This window comes from Nematolebias whitei, chromosome 18 (genome assembly GCF_014905685.2).
Source record: "Nematolebias whitei isolate Nwh7 chromosome 18, NemWhi1, whole genome shotgun sequence".
Lineage (NCBI taxonomy): Eukaryota > Metazoa > Chordata > Actinopteri > Cyprinodontiformes > Rivulidae > Nematolebias > Nematolebias whitei.
The window spans coordinates 14960377-14978164 of NC_056515.1; the positions used below are offsets into that span (position 1 = coordinate 14960377).

At 43.8% G+C, this 17788-nt stretch overlaps 2 protein-coding genes across 2 annotated transcripts in view; both read left to right on the plus strand.

Moving 5' to 3' along the window:
• The window catches only part of pde8b (phosphodiesterase 8B), a gene marked incomplete at its 5' end in the record, with an annotated part of 154850 nt that extends 148503 nt beyond the window's left edge, over positions 1-6347 (plus strand). The window contains 1 exon segment of the mRNA XM_037692105.1: positions 5452-6347. Within this exon segment, the coding sequence (XP_037548033.1) occupies positions 5452-5561 (110 nt within the window). The 3' untranslated portion in view covers positions 5562-6347.
• Positions 6348-13008: 6661 nt separating this feature from the next.
• LOC119424946 (arrestin domain-containing protein 3-like) overlaps positions 13009-17788 on the plus strand; it is a 15172-nt gene continuing 10392 nt past the window's right edge. The window contains exons 1-3 of the mRNA XM_037692467.1: positions 13009-13288; positions 15919-16000; positions 17425-17572. Of these exons, the coding sequence (XP_037548395.1) occupies positions 13009-13288; positions 15919-16000; positions 17425-17572 (510 nt within the window). The remainder of the gene's footprint in view (positions 13289-15918; positions 16001-17424; positions 17573-17788) is intronic.

Sequence of the window (17788 nt, forward strand, 5' to 3'; positions counted from 1 at the left end):
ATGAAGTGTGTTTGCTTTCATCACCTGTTAGCTTTCTAAAAGAAACCAAGATGAAAGTCAGGCATGGTGAGGCTCATAAACTGAAATCAATCCATCACCTTCTCTGAATGCAAGATTGTTACGAGTTGTTTTATATATTTATAAAATTAGGTCATTCTGCCATTTCTGTGTTACTTTGAATTAGTTTAAACAACAAAGCATAGTTGAAAATGAATAGTACTTGTGCAGAAAATATTGTCTACAAAGTGTGTTCACTGAAATGACTATTCTTCCTCAAAAGACCCTGTAATAGTGCATGTCAGAAGAGTTTTCAAAGGTTCAGATATACACATAAATAACTAGAAAATGTATTTTCTTCCTGTTCGCTCAGATATAATGAGCTCTAAATGTAACAGAATTCAAAAGTTGAGTACACTGAGTACTTTTGGAAAGTGGCTGGTGCTCTGAAGAAGCATCACATGGTTCATGTCCATCACAGCCTGTAAATCAGTTTCAAAGTCCTGCTGAAGTTCTTACACAACGGCCAGAGTCAGAGCAAGTTCTCATCAGTGGTTCTTTGACCATCATTTACTTCAGAAAACCTCTGCATGACTGATATTGATGCTCCGTCAGTGAACCTTCATTTCTCCGGCTATTTCTTGCACCTAAACCTTAACTTAAACTGTCAACACTGAATGTTGTCAGGGTTAAAACACTGACTGTGACCTGGGATTGTATTATCTCAATTCACTTTATTTCCACAGAAAAACTTGAAGTTAAACCAAAGAGCTGCAGCTAACTATAAAATACATTAAACTGCACTGCAACATGATGCACTGATACGTCCATCCATTATCTTACACTTGTTCTGAAGCTGGGTCTCGGGGGCAGCAGCTTGAGCAGGAAGGTCCAGACATCTCTTTCCACAGCCACCTCTTCCAGTTCTTCTGGGAGGACCCCAGTCGTTCCCAGGCCAACCAAGAGACTAGTCTCTCCAGTGTGTCCTGGGTCTTCCCCGTGGTCTCCTCCCAGTCGGACATGCCCAAAGCACCTCCCTAGGGAGGCGTCCAGGGAGCATCCTTACCAGATGCCTGAACCACCTCAACTGGCTCCTCTCGACTTAGAGGAGCAGTGGTTCTACTCTGAGTCTCTCCCGGATAACTGAACTTCTCACCCTATCTCTAAGGGAGAGTCCAGCTACCCTGCGGAGGAAACTCATTTCAACCGCTTTTATCCACAATCTCATTCTTTCGGTCACTACCCAGAGCTCATGACCATAGGTGAGAGTAGGAACGTAGACCAACCGGTAAACAGAGCTTTGCCTTACAGCTCAGCTCTCTCTTCACCAACATGGACCAGTACAGAATCCACAATACTGCAGATGCTGCACCAATCCATCTGTCAGTCTCATGCTTCATTCTTTCCTCACTCATGAACAAAACCCTGAGATACTTGAACTCCTCCACTTGAGGCAGAACCTCACCCTGGACCCGAAGAGAGCAATCCACCCTTTTCTGACTGAGGACCATGGCCTCAGATTTGGAGGTGCTGATTCTCATCCCAGCCGCTTCACACTCGATTGCGAACTGCTCCAGTGAGAACTGAAGTTCACGGCACAATGACGCCAACAGGACCACATCATCTGCAAAGAGCAGAGATGGAATCCTGAGGCCACGGAACTGGAAACCCTCCACATGCTGGCTGTCCTTATGAACAGAATCGGTGACAACAGAGTCCAACTCCCACCCTGAAGGGGTCCAACTTACTACCGGCAATGCAAACCAAACTCTTGTACCGATTGTATGCATTTATTTATTTATTTATTTATGTATTAACCTTTATTTAATCAGGCAAATCCCACTGAGATCACAGATCTCTTTTGCAAGGGAGGCCTGGACCTGAAGGCAGACTAACATGCATGTTTTTGGTATGTGGGAAGAAACCGGAGTACCCGGAGAAAACCCACACATGCACGAGAAGAACATGCAAACTCTACACAGAAAGACCCCAGGTCCAACCGGGGATTGAAACCAGGACCTTCTTGCTGTGAGGCAACAGTGCTAACCACTGAGCCATCGTGCTGCGATACATTCATGCATTTATTTAAAAAAATGGATGAATGATTTTGAACCTGTTCCAAGGATCCACCAAAGAGTGAAGGGAGTCTAAAACTAGATACACTGTGGAAGGAAATGACAAAATAAGCTGGCAGGCAGATCACAGCCTGGTGTGTCGAGGAAAACTGGAAGTAACTAAACACAATGACTTCAACAAAATAAAACAGGCAGTAAGATTCATGGTGAGAAAATCAAGGAATACCAAACAAGAATATAGAAACCCAAAAACTGGAGCAAGATACTATAAAACATGATGAAACGCCTTTGATAGAAAAATGTCTTGGTCTTTGTTAAAGATTGAGTCATTTTGCCACAATGACAAAAAATTTAAGGAGGAGTCAAGACGAGGATTTCAGACCTAACAACACTAAGAACTGTTAGACATGGTGAAGGTAGCGTCATGTTGCCAGACTGGAGCACAACTCCCCATTGAAAAAAAACAGCTAGACATTTTAAACTTGGGCACAGCAGGGTGGTCCAACAGGACAATGGCCCCAAACACAATCAGAACTAATCCAGTCATTATTATTTTTATTTATTATGTCTTTTTCAAGGTAATGTGATGTGTTGAGTGGTGGGGCGATGCCCTGGCGCCCTCTATTGTCCAGCCGCCACTGATTCAAGCCCATCGTGCCCATAATGAGTGTGTGTAAAGATGAGTTAAATGAATCTAAAGCTCTCTCTGTGACCTTGCCTTCATTTTCCTTCCTGCCTGCAGAACTGTAAAGGACAGGAATGGTGCTTATATAAGCTTCTCATTCCCAGAGTTCTCCTCTCAGAATGGACTTCCAGAGAGGGAACTTGTTTACTGTCAGCACAGCTCTGATGTCATGGAAAGACTTCAAATACCAGTGGGCCAGAGCATCAGGGGATGGGAAGTTGGGAAAACAGTGGAAGGAACAGGGTTTTACAGTTTACCAGGGAGTAGAACTTCACTTGCACGTAATCACAAAACACACATGAACAGGCTTTAAATTGGCCCGGGTCACTGTCAGTTCATGCCGGGGGTCAGGGATGCAGCTCGGGTCATTAACAGGCCGGAAACGCAGATGTAAACATCTTGGGCCAAGTGGGACATGTGCTGGGAATGCACACACACACTCTGCAGAGCAAAGCTTTGTGTGAGATACTGACAGGAAGACTTTTCAACCGCGTCAGTCCTTTAATGTGGGAGCGACATCATAGAGTACACATTAGCTGCTGTGCATGGACTAATAACACACATCCTCACACAAACGCCAGGCTGAAGGCTGCAGACCAGCATGCAGGAGAACTTGGACTAAAATCAGTGAAGTTTTATACCAAAGCTTGACTCTGACATGTAATGCTGCACTTTGAATCCAGCTGTTGCACAGTGACTCTTTGTAGAGGCCTTTAATGTTGTATCAGCTGTAAATATACATCACTTTCAGAGTTTCATTAAATATTTTTCAAACCTTCATGAGAAGTTTTGCTAACACTACAAACACAGCTGAAAACAATATGGTTGGCATTCATCAGCTGTGTCTTGTGCTGACTGATCGTATCTGAGCCGTGGTTTGTCACATGCGTTTTACCAGGCATGTGGAAAATAAAGAGAATGCAACTGGAAGAAAGATTTATTGTTAAGTTGCTTTTCAGATACCCTCCAGTTACACCAGAGGCCAAGAACGTTGAGAGACAGTCATTAGCTGATGTGTTCCCAGGTCAGCAGAAAAGAAACTTTATTTTAGAGTTATGTTGGATTTGGCTCAGATTAAAAGAATCAACTTTCAAACTTTTATTTTAATTTTCCTTCTTTTTTTTTTGAACACAACAAAATTATGAAGACAAAAAGAAGAAAAACCAACAAACAAACAAGCAGCCTCCACTCTCAAAAAACAAAAACATTGCCAACATAGAGAACCAAAAAACAAAAGAGGGAGAGAAGGAACCTCCAGAGGAACAAAACTGAAATATACCAACTATAAACCAGAAAGAAAGGAGGTGAAGGTAAATAAGTAAATAATAATAATAATGTCAACTAGTCTGGTACAGAGGAAAAGTTGGTTCATTTAGCCAACAGTTGCAGTGGTGGCCAAACGTGTAAATTGCTCAGAAGAGCCATGTAGTGACATCCTAATTTAAAAGAATCAACCCTGTTTGACAAATGGCTTTCAATGTTCTTATTTCTTAAAAACAGAAAAATTCAGAAAATACATTTTTATATATTCATATCCCCCGTGACCCAAAATGGAATAAGCGGGTAAAGAAAATGGATGGATGGATGGATATATTCATATCTATATATATTCGGGGGGGGCTGTGGCTGAGTGGTTAGAGCAGTCGTCCTCCAATGCGAGATTTGGGGGTTCAAATCCATCAGCGGTCACATGCCGAAGTGTCCCTGGGCAAGACCCTGAACCCTCATAGCCTCTGATGTGTGTCCCATCAGTGTTTGAATGTGATAAATCACTGATTAGTTTCTTTAGAATTATTTGTTCAATTAGCTTTGTAGAGATCTAGTATAGAGATGTATGAATGGGTCAGTGAGGCACAGAGTTTAGTGTGAAGAGCTTTGAGTATCTTGAAATAAGATAGAAAGGTGCTGTATAAGTACAGCCCATTTACCATTTCCATTTATCTCCCAAAGCCATGACAGATACGTGTGTGTGTTCTTGTAAAGGTACTTTTTGGGGACTATGCATTAACTTCCATTCATTTTCTATAGCCTAACCCTGACCCTAAACCCAACCATTACAAGTACATGTCTAACCCTAATCCATTCGCAATTCACACTTTAGTCTTAAACCCCTAATGCCCCAACGAGACTTTTCCTTATGGGGACCTGGATTTGGTCTCCACAAAGAGCAGTTGGTCTCCACAATGCATGATTTTTAGTAAAATTGGTCCCTACAAGTATCCTGATGCATGCTCAATAATCCAGGTAGAAAAATCTAAAAAAGTTAAATCTGGTCCTCTGGACATTCAAAAAAAACAAAACAAAGCAAATCAACAAAAAAATGTAGAAACGTTTCGTCTCTCATCCGAGAGACTTTCTCAGTCTGAGGAGCTGTATTCAGCTCAGTCTTCTTGAGCATGTGAGCAGCTGGTTTTGGTTGTCAGCAGCAAAACTGGTTGATCCACTCTGAGAAGGTGCTATTTAAGAGACTGAGCTGAATACAGCTCCTCAGACTGAGGAAGTCTCTCGGATGAAAGACGAAACGTTTCTACATTTTTTTTGTTGATTTGTTTTTTTGTTTTTTTTTAATGTCCAGAGGACCAGATTTAACTTTTTTAGATGGTCCCTACAAGGTAACCTGAAAAAAAAAATGCTTGTGTGTGTCCACGTGTTTTAGTTATATTTTCCCTGCTGACAGCTGTTCTGTCTTTGCAGCCTTTGCCAGCCTCCCTAATCTGATCGAGCACCTGTCGGAGAACTACAAGTACTGGAGGAACTTGGATGACACGAAGTGTAAAAGCCTGCGTCTTCCTCCTTCGTCTTGACCTTCTCCTCCTCTCCTCCAGCGTTCAGATCAGGGTTGGACACTGCATCGGCCCGGCGTTGAACACTTCATACTTCAGCTGTGATTCCTCACAGTTATGTGCCCTCTCAGTTGTATTTGGACAACATCTGGAAAAATCAGACATCTGGGAAAAAATACATAACCGACCAAATCTCAGCCAATTTCCTTGTTGACTTTTAACTAGATGTTGTGTTCTGCCAGAGAATGAAGGCCACATCAACTGTCAGGGGCCTCTTTTTGGTCCCAATAAATATGTCTGAAACTGGGTGGCACTGAAGGCCCACGTGGCAATCGTTACCGAACAGTGTAGTGTGCCAGAAACCTGCACTTTAAGGTCATCAAGACATTTTGACTTCCATTTTACTGTTTGCTTTTCATCTTTCTTTGTCTTTAAACAAACTGTTGCAGAAGAAATGTTGAAACAGAGGAGCAACAACAGCCAGGCACGCTTGATTCCAAGTACCTGGAGTGACTGAGCTTTACGGTTAATGTGAGTGCACATCTTCAAACTTCCTGTCCTAATGACAAACCTGAGAAGGTGCTCAGCTTGAATTATTCTTTCTAAACAGCCGTACGACACAAAAATGTGTCAGGGACCAAATTCTAAGCAACTCCTGCCCATAATGGTTGTGTGCTACGACGCCAGGCCCATATCTAGGGTTTGTGCGTTTCAGGTGAGTGGAGCTAACTGAGAACTGGAGACACTGGTCAGAGTCTGGAGCCCACGTCTTTCAGAGAGGTACTCTAGGTTCACTTTGCTTTAGTTGAACATGAAACTTGTTTAAAATTTATTTTTATATCCCATCTTTCTTATGGTCTTGAAGCCAGGCCACCTCAAATTGTGGGCTCATCTGGGATCTGACCCCGGGACATTTCACACCCGAAGCGAGAATCGCTCCTAGCAAGAAGGATATTTTTGGAAACAGGCGACCTGCGAAGACACCCAGGGTGTAGATTTTCTACCTGTCCTGCCAAAAGGCAGTGTTTTGTGGAGATTGCAGTGTTGTAAGTTTATGTAGCTTATAACAAATGGGTATGTCACCCCATAACGTATTGTAGTTTCTTATGAGGCAGTCTTTTTACACTGAAGCAGCTGAGGATGATCTGAACTGTCAGGGTTGCACTGAACGGAAGCTGTTTAGCCATTAAATGTTTGTTAGCTTTGCGACACTAACTGTAGACAGACAAAAGAAGAAGCAAGTCAGGTGTAGCCATAAATTTATGCATCCGTCCGTCTATTGTTTTTTACCTGCTCTTCCGTGCAGGGTCACGGAGAGATGGCACTTATCTCCAGAGTCATTGGGTGCAAGGAAGGTAGTCCCTGGACAGGTCTCCAGTCCATCACAGGGACACATAGAGACCAACGAGACAAACATAGACACCTTGAGAAATACTAATTAACATAAAGGTAGCATACATGTGCAAAAATAAACAACTGATCAACTAATTGTTGTTGCACAGTTGTTGCACACATCTGGAACCTGTCTGAAGAGCTGGGAACTGTCTTCTGACTGTAAACATGTTCAGGTCTAAAACCCACACTGCTGATAAATATTATTTTTTTTAAATGGCCATAAATCAGCCTGTCTCCACTTCAAGGATATAGTCCAGTATGAAACCATAAATGTGGAGACAGCTGCCCAAATAAGTCCTGGTTTTCAGCAACTGGCTGCACAAAAGGCAGAGTCACTGGTTGCAAACGTTCAGAATTCAACGATGCTGCGACAGAAAACTTTCTTTTTGTTGTTAACAACGTTGAGTCAAGTTGGAGTTGCTAACAAGTCTGCAACAGACGAGATGCTCCATCAACATGTATGTTTCTGGCCGGTGGTAGAAAGCCCACACGTGCACGAGGAGCACAAGGAATGGTCACACATTAAAACTGCAGCCAGATTAGAACCTGCAACTTTTTATCTGCGAGATGACGGCTCTAACCACTGCACTGCTAAATGTACCCAAACTAAATGTATGGGGTGATTCCATGTGGAGCAGCACTGATGGTGGACAAAGCTGGACTTCACAGAAGCTGGTTGTCTGTCTGCTCCTTCTGCTAACCAGCTGTAGCTCTCACAAGCAAAAGCCAAACACAGCTCTTCTGGCTCAACAGTTTATACAGAAGCTTTGGTGTTGTTGGTTTAGTTTGGTGCGTGTGCCCTCTGGTGGTATTAAAGAAGCCCTGCACAACAAACCATCTGATCAAACTTATCCAGTCTAGTTGTGAATGTAATCAAGACTGATCAAAGTCACCTTTTGTGTTTGTTCTTTCAGAAGCAGAAACTAAAGACTTTTGCTTACCAGCATCTCTCAGGTCACGTAGGAGTGAAACAGAAACCACTAAAGCCAACAGGATGGTGATGGAGTTAATCAGAGGTCAACATATAAAATGCTGCAGTGAGATCATGTTCTGGCATTTTACCAGTTCCCATGCTGACTGGGAACACCTGAGGAACTGTAGCTCTGTGGCACATGACAGAGAGAGCTCCTGACCGGTGCCTTGTTTCTTGCTCATCTTCAAAGAAACACGTTTTTGTTAAAGAAAATTACAAGACAAGCCGTGGGAGCCGTGGGTTTTGAAAGAACAAATATGTCTGTTGCTTCATGGTTCTGATCCTGACAGAGCGTGGGCGTTAAACGATTTGTGTTTTGACAGACTAACTGCATCAGGCTGGTCAGACGTGAGCTCATGTTGGCCTAGCAGTTTCATCTAGGGCTACACAATATATTAAACATTTACTGTAACTTCCCTACCAGTATATGCAGTATTTATATCGCAAGGAGTACAAAAGTTATATTCAGTTCAGTTTCTTTGTACAGCGTCAGTTCCCAACAAAAGTCATCTCGTCTCTTGTCATGGTGCCCCCGACCGAGTCTTTATTTAAATCTCACCATAATGATATGAAATGCTCGAAGCCCACTCGTTCTGTCATTACGATGCTCACAACCCTCTCCACAAGGGGAGAACAGCTCCATGACTACAAACTATACTTTTTTTGATTGCATTTATTTTCAGATGTATAGAAATTCTTTGCAATACTGCTGTTGCACACACTGGTAAATCCACTTTATATATTGTGCAGCCTTAATTAGAGCTCATTGACAAAGATAATAAAGATGTTCACATTATGCTCCTTGTACTTACAGTTCTGTAGTGATGTTATGAAGTGTTTAAGAAATGCCTTAATCCTGTCGCGTCTTAATGTTCTGATGTGCTTTTGTTGCAATCCACTTTAATCTACCTAGTCATTCCTATACACACTTTGCTTACATTGCTTTGCTTTTTTATGTATTTTGCAGAGGTATGTTTGTTCTGGATGAAAAATGTTGCTAAAGATTTCTAAAATACCTAAAAAAAAAAAAGGGGGAAGAATAAAAATTGTGACTTTGAACCACGTCTTCAACTCTAAATTTTTCATGGCTGCTTTTAGTCAACATGGGAGGATATTATGCTAGTGTGTATTGTGTAACAAAGATTTCTATTCATAAAGATATTTTGAATATTGCATTTTTACACAGCAAACAGTCATAAGCATCAGTGAATGGAATATTGTTTTGTTGAAAAGACAACCAGTCTCTTTAAATGAATAGTTTGGTGACTTGTGAAGCCATGTTCTGTAAAATATTAAAAAGTTCCTTATCAGCCGTGACAAATGTCGTCGAGCACGGCGTGTAGAGAAAAAGGCAAGTCTCCATCCAGACAATGCTAGGCTAGCCAAGTGAGGGCCTGTGTGTCATCAGTTTACAAACTTAGAAATTATTTATTTCTCAAACATGACAAAGCACTGTATAAATACCATGGCTAAAATTAAATATCTACACTTTTGCATAAAACAGTTTGTTTGGTTTGTTGCTGTTTTCCCAACCACAATCTGTTAATTCAATTCAATTCAATTCAAAAATACTTTATTAATCCCAAAGGAAATTATTTTGTTGTTGTAACTCGTTATCCTCATTTCATTAAGAGATGTTATAGATGCTGATGGCTGTAGGCAGGAAGGATCTCTTGTAAAGGTCCATCCCACAGTGGATCCTAAGAAACTGGCTGCAGATGCCGTCCGATCCGTCCACCCAGACTCGGCTGACCTCTCAGTTCTCCTGGACTGTAGGACCGCCTGAATGCTGGGCTGAACTCCTCCCAGAGCGATGGCCACTCCTCCCAGCAGTCTGCCGAGCTCCTCATAGGTGCGGACAGCCAATTGTAGGTGCCGAGGGACGATCCTGTCCTTCCGCTATCGTGAGCCATGTTTCCTGCTAGTTCCAGGATCTCAGTGATCAGGCACTCGAGCACAGCTGGCAGGTAGATGAGAACGCGTCCACAGAACATCCTTTTCAACTCATTTGAGAGTTGGGGCCATAGTTGAGATATTATTTGAGCTTTTGAGATGTTAATCAACTGCTGTTGTTGTAGAAAACAGCCTTGTTGCCATGGTTACGCATCATAACAAATGTCCAAAGCTTAAAAAGTTTCAGTAAAAATCCTTCCAGCTGCACAGCATCTGGTACCAGAGGAAACAATAATCCAAAAAATATGATTTACATCCAGAAAACCAAGAATTAAAGTTTCCAAAAGCAAAATCTCAGAATGAAAGTAACAGAGCTGCTCCACCATGCAGCCACCTGGAGCGGCGCAATTCTAGAATGAGTAGTGTATGTAGTGTTACTACAAAGTGTGTCTGCTGAACACTGACCGTGGATCTGCTGATGGCGATGGCTGCTGAATGTCTTAGTCTACTCAATGAGTTTTGGACTGACTAGATATGCAGACTGTGTTGCCATCTTGGGAAATCTGTGCCATAATTATAGTTTTCAGACACTTCTAGCATCTTTTATTATTTAAGCAATTATTTTTATTGGAAAGCAAGCATTTTGATGCAAAAATCCCACAAATACTAGCTAAAAGCACATATGTACTTAACATTAACACAGTCTCTGAAAGTATTTTAGTGTCGCCAAGGTCTTAACTTGTTCAATAAAGAAACATCGGTTTAACTGTCTCAAAGTACTTCGTTGCAACACAAGCATGAAATGGGAATTTTTAGTGGAAACCAAGCATTTTGATCTAAAATCTAGTTTAAAAAAACATGTACTGTAATGTTGACGTGGTCACTCAAGCACCAGACATTTTGCTCTTACCAATGATTTATTCAGAAACAATAAATACAGGTCAGCTCACTCCGAGCCACTGTTCGGCCGTAACTCACGCCAGAGCTCCTCAGCATCACAACAGGTGCATCGCACAGACAGAGCAACTAAAAACCCCACCCCATACTCATTTCCCAACAACCCCTGCTGCCACTGGTTCAGTTCCCAGTTGGCGTACCTGAAAAAGGGACTTCATCTCCGCTAATTCAGCGGAGAGCTGCTCCACCCTTGTGGAGAGGCCCCTATAAGACTTGGCTCGCTTCTTCCCAGGAGGGGCCACAGAGACTGCGGCCTCAGTCCGGCGCTTCGAGCGCCTAGGTGGAACCTCCTGCCCAGAAGGCGGGAGGTCATCACCGAGCTTGGGGCGAAACTGGGCCAGCCGGGCCACCCTCACAGCATGCGACATGAAGCTGCAATTCATGCAGGGGTTCTCTGACAGGGCATCCACCAGATGGTCATGTCCAAGGCAGGCAGGACACAGGTCGTGACCGTCATCTGTCTGGAGCATGGCTCCACAGACTGTACAGCAGTGAGAGCCATCCATGCTCCTTACCCAGCTATGTCCAAGATATTCAGAAAGGCTAGCACTGCTAGCTCAGCTGGTAAAAGAGGACAATTGGGAGAGGGGGCGCGAACGCTCGCCTTCACCAGTCAAAACAAGGCCAAAACTCAGAGAGGCTAGCACCGCTAGCTCAGCTGGTAAGAGAGGACAATTGGGAGAGGGGGTGAGAATGCTCACCTTCACCAATGAAAACAAGGCCAGGAACTCAGCTGGCTACGAAATAAGCAAACTTCGGAGCACAGTCCAAAAGACCACGCGATTGGAGGCCTCCAGTAAACAGGAGCGGAGCGAACACTACCGCTAACCTAAATGATGATTAAGAAGTGATGAAGCCCTCCCGAGGAGGATATAGAAGCTCTAAGACACAACATTCGGAAGACTTCCGAGGAGAAAATTAGCTTCAACTCTGGGCAAAGTTTGATATATATATATATATATATATATATATATATATATATATATATATAACATCAGGAGGACCAGTAGCTGTTTAACACATCTGGAAGGAAACCAATGAGATTTTAATATGACCATTATGATATGATGTTATGGGGGGAGTGGTGGAGCAGAGGTTAGAAGATGGGCCTGTGATGGGAAAGTCACAGGTTCAACTCCCGGTACCGTCAACATCAAAATGTGGGTGGAAAAGGTGAAACACCCACACCTGCCTCCACCCCCATTGGCCCCACTCTGAGTGAGACGTGCACGTCCCGAGGTTGTGTGTGAAACGTGCACGTTCCTGAGGTTGTGTGTGTGACGTGCACGTTCCTGAGAGGCCACAGACAGAGCAGCTTCAGCTTTTGTTGCGTTCCTGTAGTCCTGCAGTTTTCAAGCTGAAATGAAAAAGCATAATGAATATGAACTTTACAGTCTATAGTTACCTGTTCATATAAACACATGGAGGTGTCTCACCTTGTGACTAACAACAAAATATGTAAATTTATGAACTCTAATGAACTTATGATGCTTCTACTCTTTGAAGGTGAACCGATGGTACCACACCATCTCTCAGTGGGACAGTTTGATCAAAATCCTCCAGTTTAAAATCCTCACTGCTCAGATGAATCCTCCTCAAAGATACTTCCTCCTCTTCCTCACATCTTGTTCTTTGGGAAACCTTCAAAATGAAAACAGGAGATTTGTGTCTACACAAAAACATTGTACAAAGGAGGTCAAGCTTATTTTCTATTTCCTATATTCTCCCTAGTTTTATTTTTTTATATCCTAGAACTTAAACAAAACTCCAGTTCTGATGCATATCTGTTGATAATGAACCAATGCTGCTGAAATAGTGAGTATGCTTGTTAGAAAAATATTCCTGTCATCAGATCTCAGTTAGCTTCACTGAACATCACATCAGCTGGTGGACATAAATACAGTACAGTAATATTATATTCACAAAATACTAACAATAATATGTTCATCTTGCTTGTGAAAAGTTATCCCCCCAGACCTGACGTCAACAGTCCGTCGATTAGAACAGAAATGAGCTGCGAAGTGCTGAAACATCTGCTTTAACCAAATAAGGACGACCGTTCCAAGATGGCGGCCGAAAATCCTGCGCCGCAGCAGCCAATGAGGGATCTAGTGATGGGGCGCATGCGCAGACTGCTCTAGAGACATGCTGTGGTTCAGAGGCTGCTGGGTCCAGTCGGTGGAGATGAGCCGTCACTGACAGCTGCTGGGCGGCTCCCCGCTCTTCTGAACTTGTGTCCGACTCACCGTCATGGTCCGGGGCAAGGTCCGGGCCTTGGCGGTCCACTTCGACAGCGTGAATGAGGACAACTTGTCCGTGTTCTCGGGGGCAGACCTGGTGTCAGGGCGGGTGGTGGTGGAGGTCAGCGGGGATGTGCGCGTCAACAGGCTGGATGTGACCGCGCGAGGGCTCGCTAAAGTTCGGTGGACCGAGTCTAGGAACGCCGGCGCCAACACCGCGTACACCCAGAACTACACGGAGGAGGTGGACTACCTGCACCACCGAGACACGCTGGTCGGAGGACCGGCAGGTGAGAACCGGTCCGGGCTGCTTCTGTTAGTTTGAAACGATGAAGACGAGATGAAAGTCCCGGATGGAGCCGTCTGTGCTCCTCAGGTTGAACATAAAAAGTTGACCATTAAAATAAACAACATAAAGTCCTCGTCAGGTGTTTGAGCACAAACTTGTTTTTATTGAAGACGATCAGGCGGCTCTTTGTTCAGAGGCGGTTCAAACCTGTTCACAGGCAGTGCGCGCGCGCGTGTGTGTGTGCGCGTGCTTCACATGCCTCCGTGTTGTTTGAAACGAGTTTATGGGACAACAGAAGCTTCTGGATGTGATCGGATCTGAACCTGCAACCCTCTGGTGATGGGTGGAGGTCCTGCTGGACCAGGACGGTGTTCTGGTGGTTTTAGACTGGGGGTCTCCCAGGACTTCCACCTACTTTGTCCGAGGACTAAAGGTCAGGGGTCAACGTGGACTGATTATTTTGGGCTCATGTGGAAACCTAGAAACTTTTCATTAATCTGTATTTCATCTGTCAGAAAACAACTGAGCAAATTGTAGTACATATACTACAGTATATACATTAGTACATACTGAGTACTTTCAAAAGAGGGTCAGACAACTGGACTTTGTTTCCTCTTATTTGCTACAAAAACTGTGCAACAGCTGGTGACATATATTCAGTAACAGCCATATAGAGCACTTTGACATGAAATGGTAAATGGACTGTACTGATGGGACACATCAGAGGCTATGAGGGGTTCAGTGTCTTGCCCATTGACACTTCAGCATGTGACTGCTGGTGGATTCGAACCCCCAACTCTCACATTGGAGGACTGCTCTAACCACTCAGCCGCTCCTGAAAAGAGTTAAATGTTATTTATTAGCGTTAATCACCTGTGATGCCGTCTCACATGTGGAGGTTTGTTCCAGGTTCCTATAGCTGCAGAGTGGATCCTCTGCACTCCTGTGCGTGAAGGACAGACTTTTTAAATTGAAAGTTTTTGTCTTTTCATTGTGCAGTAAGACTAATCATGCTCACGGGGCTGACACTTGATGACTGTGGTAAAACTCACCCAACATGTCGTGCTATTAGCTTCTCAATGATAAGAATGACGGCTTGTAACTCGGGTAACGTCAGACAAATATTTCAGATGGGACGATGTAGTGAGGCTCAACATTTTCCTTAAATCTTCAGAATCCGACATCCTCACCAACAACAAAAAAAAAAAAACTTCCACACCGCCGACATTTTGAATTTTCCTCTCCGCCGTGAGATCAGGTTGGTGCACGTGACGTCATCACGTTGCGCTGCAGGCAAAAACTGCGCCTTTTATATCGTGAGTTATTTTAATGGAATGTCCCATATTGAACTTTGTTGCTAATATCGTCCGATACCCTGCCGATAATATCGTGAAAAGGAAATGTTTCAAAGCTCCTCAGGCGAGAAGAGACAAAGTGTTTTTGTTTGTAAAACTCTTAGGATGACGGAGAACTTACACCGACTCACAAGTTCAGAATAATTAAGATAATGGTCATTTTTCTGTAAAAGTGATGATTGTTCACAGTCAGTCCTTTAATCAAAATATTCTGTTTATTAAACAGGAACATGAGCTCGGACTCTTTATGCTGGTACTTTAATAGTTTTTTCTTAGTGAAACAATAGTGATAAAATTTAAAATCTTTTAATGTAACATACAGGAGGACGGTCTGTGGCAAATTGAATGTTTCTTCCCTTAATCTAACCAGATGAGTAGATTACAGATTACTTCCAGTCCTGGACTGTTGGCGCAGGACTCCACAGAGCGGATGAGGGGTGACCCGCTGACAGCAGCTTGTTGTGTTTTATTAAATGTAGTCAAGTGAACATTTCTTCCTCCGGTGTTCTGTTCTGCTCATAACAACTCGCATCAGCTCTTCCGTTAGGTGGTGAAATGTGATGAGAGCTCCTCAAGTTCATCCTCTCAGAACACCTTTCCGTTCATACGTCACATGTGTGGGCGGGGCCTATCTGTTGCGAGCCAATCGGCGCGTGGCCTGTCTCTACTGGCCTGTGCTGGTCCAATGGCAGGCAGAGTTGTGACGCACTCTTTGGAGTTTCTGTGGAGGAAGCTGCTTAGGCTGGTTCATACCGGTCTGCTGCTGCGTGTGCAGCAGACGAGGTGTAGGAAGCTGTTGCTGGAGACGTCTCTACAAACATGACTGTTGGCAGCAGGATGGACGCAGTTTGACTACAGTTTATAAAGAAATGCCAACATCTGCTCCGCTTGGGTTCTGTATGAAACACAGACGGGTTTTATTCTGAAATACGGACATAAAAAATGGACAAACGAGAAACTAAAATTTAAACCATGCCAAACACAACAAGAAGTTAAAAACACCAGATAAGAGATGGTGTAGAGGTAGGGCCGTCAACTTGGGACCAGAAAGTCACAGGTTCAACTCCCCGCCATGCCCAATCCCCAATTGCTCCCTGGGCACTTACAGAGCTGCCCACTGCTCCACCTGGCCGTATCTCAGGTGTGATGGGTTAAATGCAGAGAACTAATTTCACCATCATATAGAAAGATACACACACTAAGAAAACCAGACAACTGTTGTGTACCAGTGTGTGTACGTACGCTCCTGTATTTGGACAGATGTTGTGTCTTTCAGATGAAGACGGTCCAGATGAAGGTGTGACTGTTCTCCACACCGGCCTTCATGAGTTCGCCTTCAGCTTCACCCTGCCCCAGATGTGAGCACAGATCACCTCCATTCCCTGAAACTGTTTGTTTCTATGTCGATGCTGTTTAAAGGGATTCATCAGCAACACACAGCTGCATGACATGAGAGTGTTGTTTGAAGAACAACAGTATATGCACATTAGGGCGTTTTGTTTTCAGGCGTGTGGAGCTCTCTTTAGTTGATGGAAGAAAGATTTCCTCACAGTGATCGCTGCCGGCTCTGAACCTCACTGACTGTAGGAAATAATAAAAAACAAACTTGCACCAGTGCAGTACTTGTATTTCAGTACTTGCTGATAAAATTACTAGTAAACGTCCTGTTACCATTAATGTTACTGGTCAGATAGAGCAGAACTTCACTGGTCTTTTCTGAACGTGGTGCTCAGATCTGAATAGCTATGTTTATATGCACAAAATTCTTTGACCGGATTGAAATGTTTTCAGATTATCGTTTACCTGGGCACAATCTGTTCACGACGAGCACGAACATGCAGCGAGCTTTATTCAGAATAGAAGTACTGACGTGCGCAGAGCGGTAAACTCTCCTTAAAAAAGACTAAGAAGAAGTTCTACTTCCGGGATGAACATAAACAAACCTGAGCGACCAAAATGAACCCGCGACAGGTTTTAATGACGGTGGAGACGTTGCTGCGCTCTCTGACTGAGCTGCAGGTGATACAGATCATTTTGAGCTCTTTCAAAGTTTCTAGTAGAAATGTTGTCGCTCACCGACCAGTTTTGCTTCTCCGACATGTTAATATTATTGGCAAAGTCGCACATGCACAGTCAGGTCCGTTTTTCACGGTTAGAACAAAGAGAACAGATCAAGCGTGTGTGCACCGTTCGGGTTATGAATTGGCGTAAACCACCCGTTTCTTTCTGATCACAAATTCTTTTGGATCACACTGAATAAACAAAAAAATAACCCAAATGGGGCGTTTACAAGATGAGTTTTTATTCCGAATGGCCATTTGATCCGATTACTTTATGTCCATGTAAACGTAACTAGTGTTCCCAGGATCCTCTTGTGCTTGTGGCAGATATCAGCTGCTTCCTGCTCCTGTGAGCTAAACTCAGCGTTGGTTTTCAGACGTTTCATCAAAGTGCTCGTGGGTTTTGTTGCTCCTATTGACAACTTTGCTGAGCAGAACTCAGTCTGAGCACTCCACTGAAAGGTGAACGTCACACCGGTGTAAAGTGGGATTAGTACTGTGGTACTGGAACACTCTCATGAGTTTAAGTACACTGTATCAGACCAATACCCAGTACTGGTACTTTTGCTGATCTTAAAACCTCCACAGCAGGCGGTAGTTGTGCAACTACAGCAGGTCAGCTTTTACTTACAAATCAAGGCTTATCAGTTTCTGTTCTGGTTCTTGGACTGAGTGGTGTGACTACCCACCCCTCTAATGGCCCCCTCCCCCTTCTCCTGCAGGGCTCTGGCAACTTCCTTTGAAGGGAAGCACGGTAGTGTGAGGTACTGGGTGAAGGCTGAGCTGCACCGGCCCTGGCTGCTGCCCGTCAAAGTCAAGAAGGAGTTTATTGTGTTTGAACACATTGACATCAACACTCCACTGCTGCTGGTAGGCACAGTCCCATTCCTGCAATAAACTAAAGCTGTTGTCCTGTCTGTGGGCTGTCTGTGTCCTGTCCGTGGGCTGTCTGTAGACTGTACGTGGGCTGTCCGTGGACTGTCTGTAGACTGTACGTGGGCTGTCTGTAGACTGTACGTGGACTGTACGTGGACTGTCTGTGGACTGTCTGTAGACTGTACGTGGACTGTCTGTGGACTGTACGTG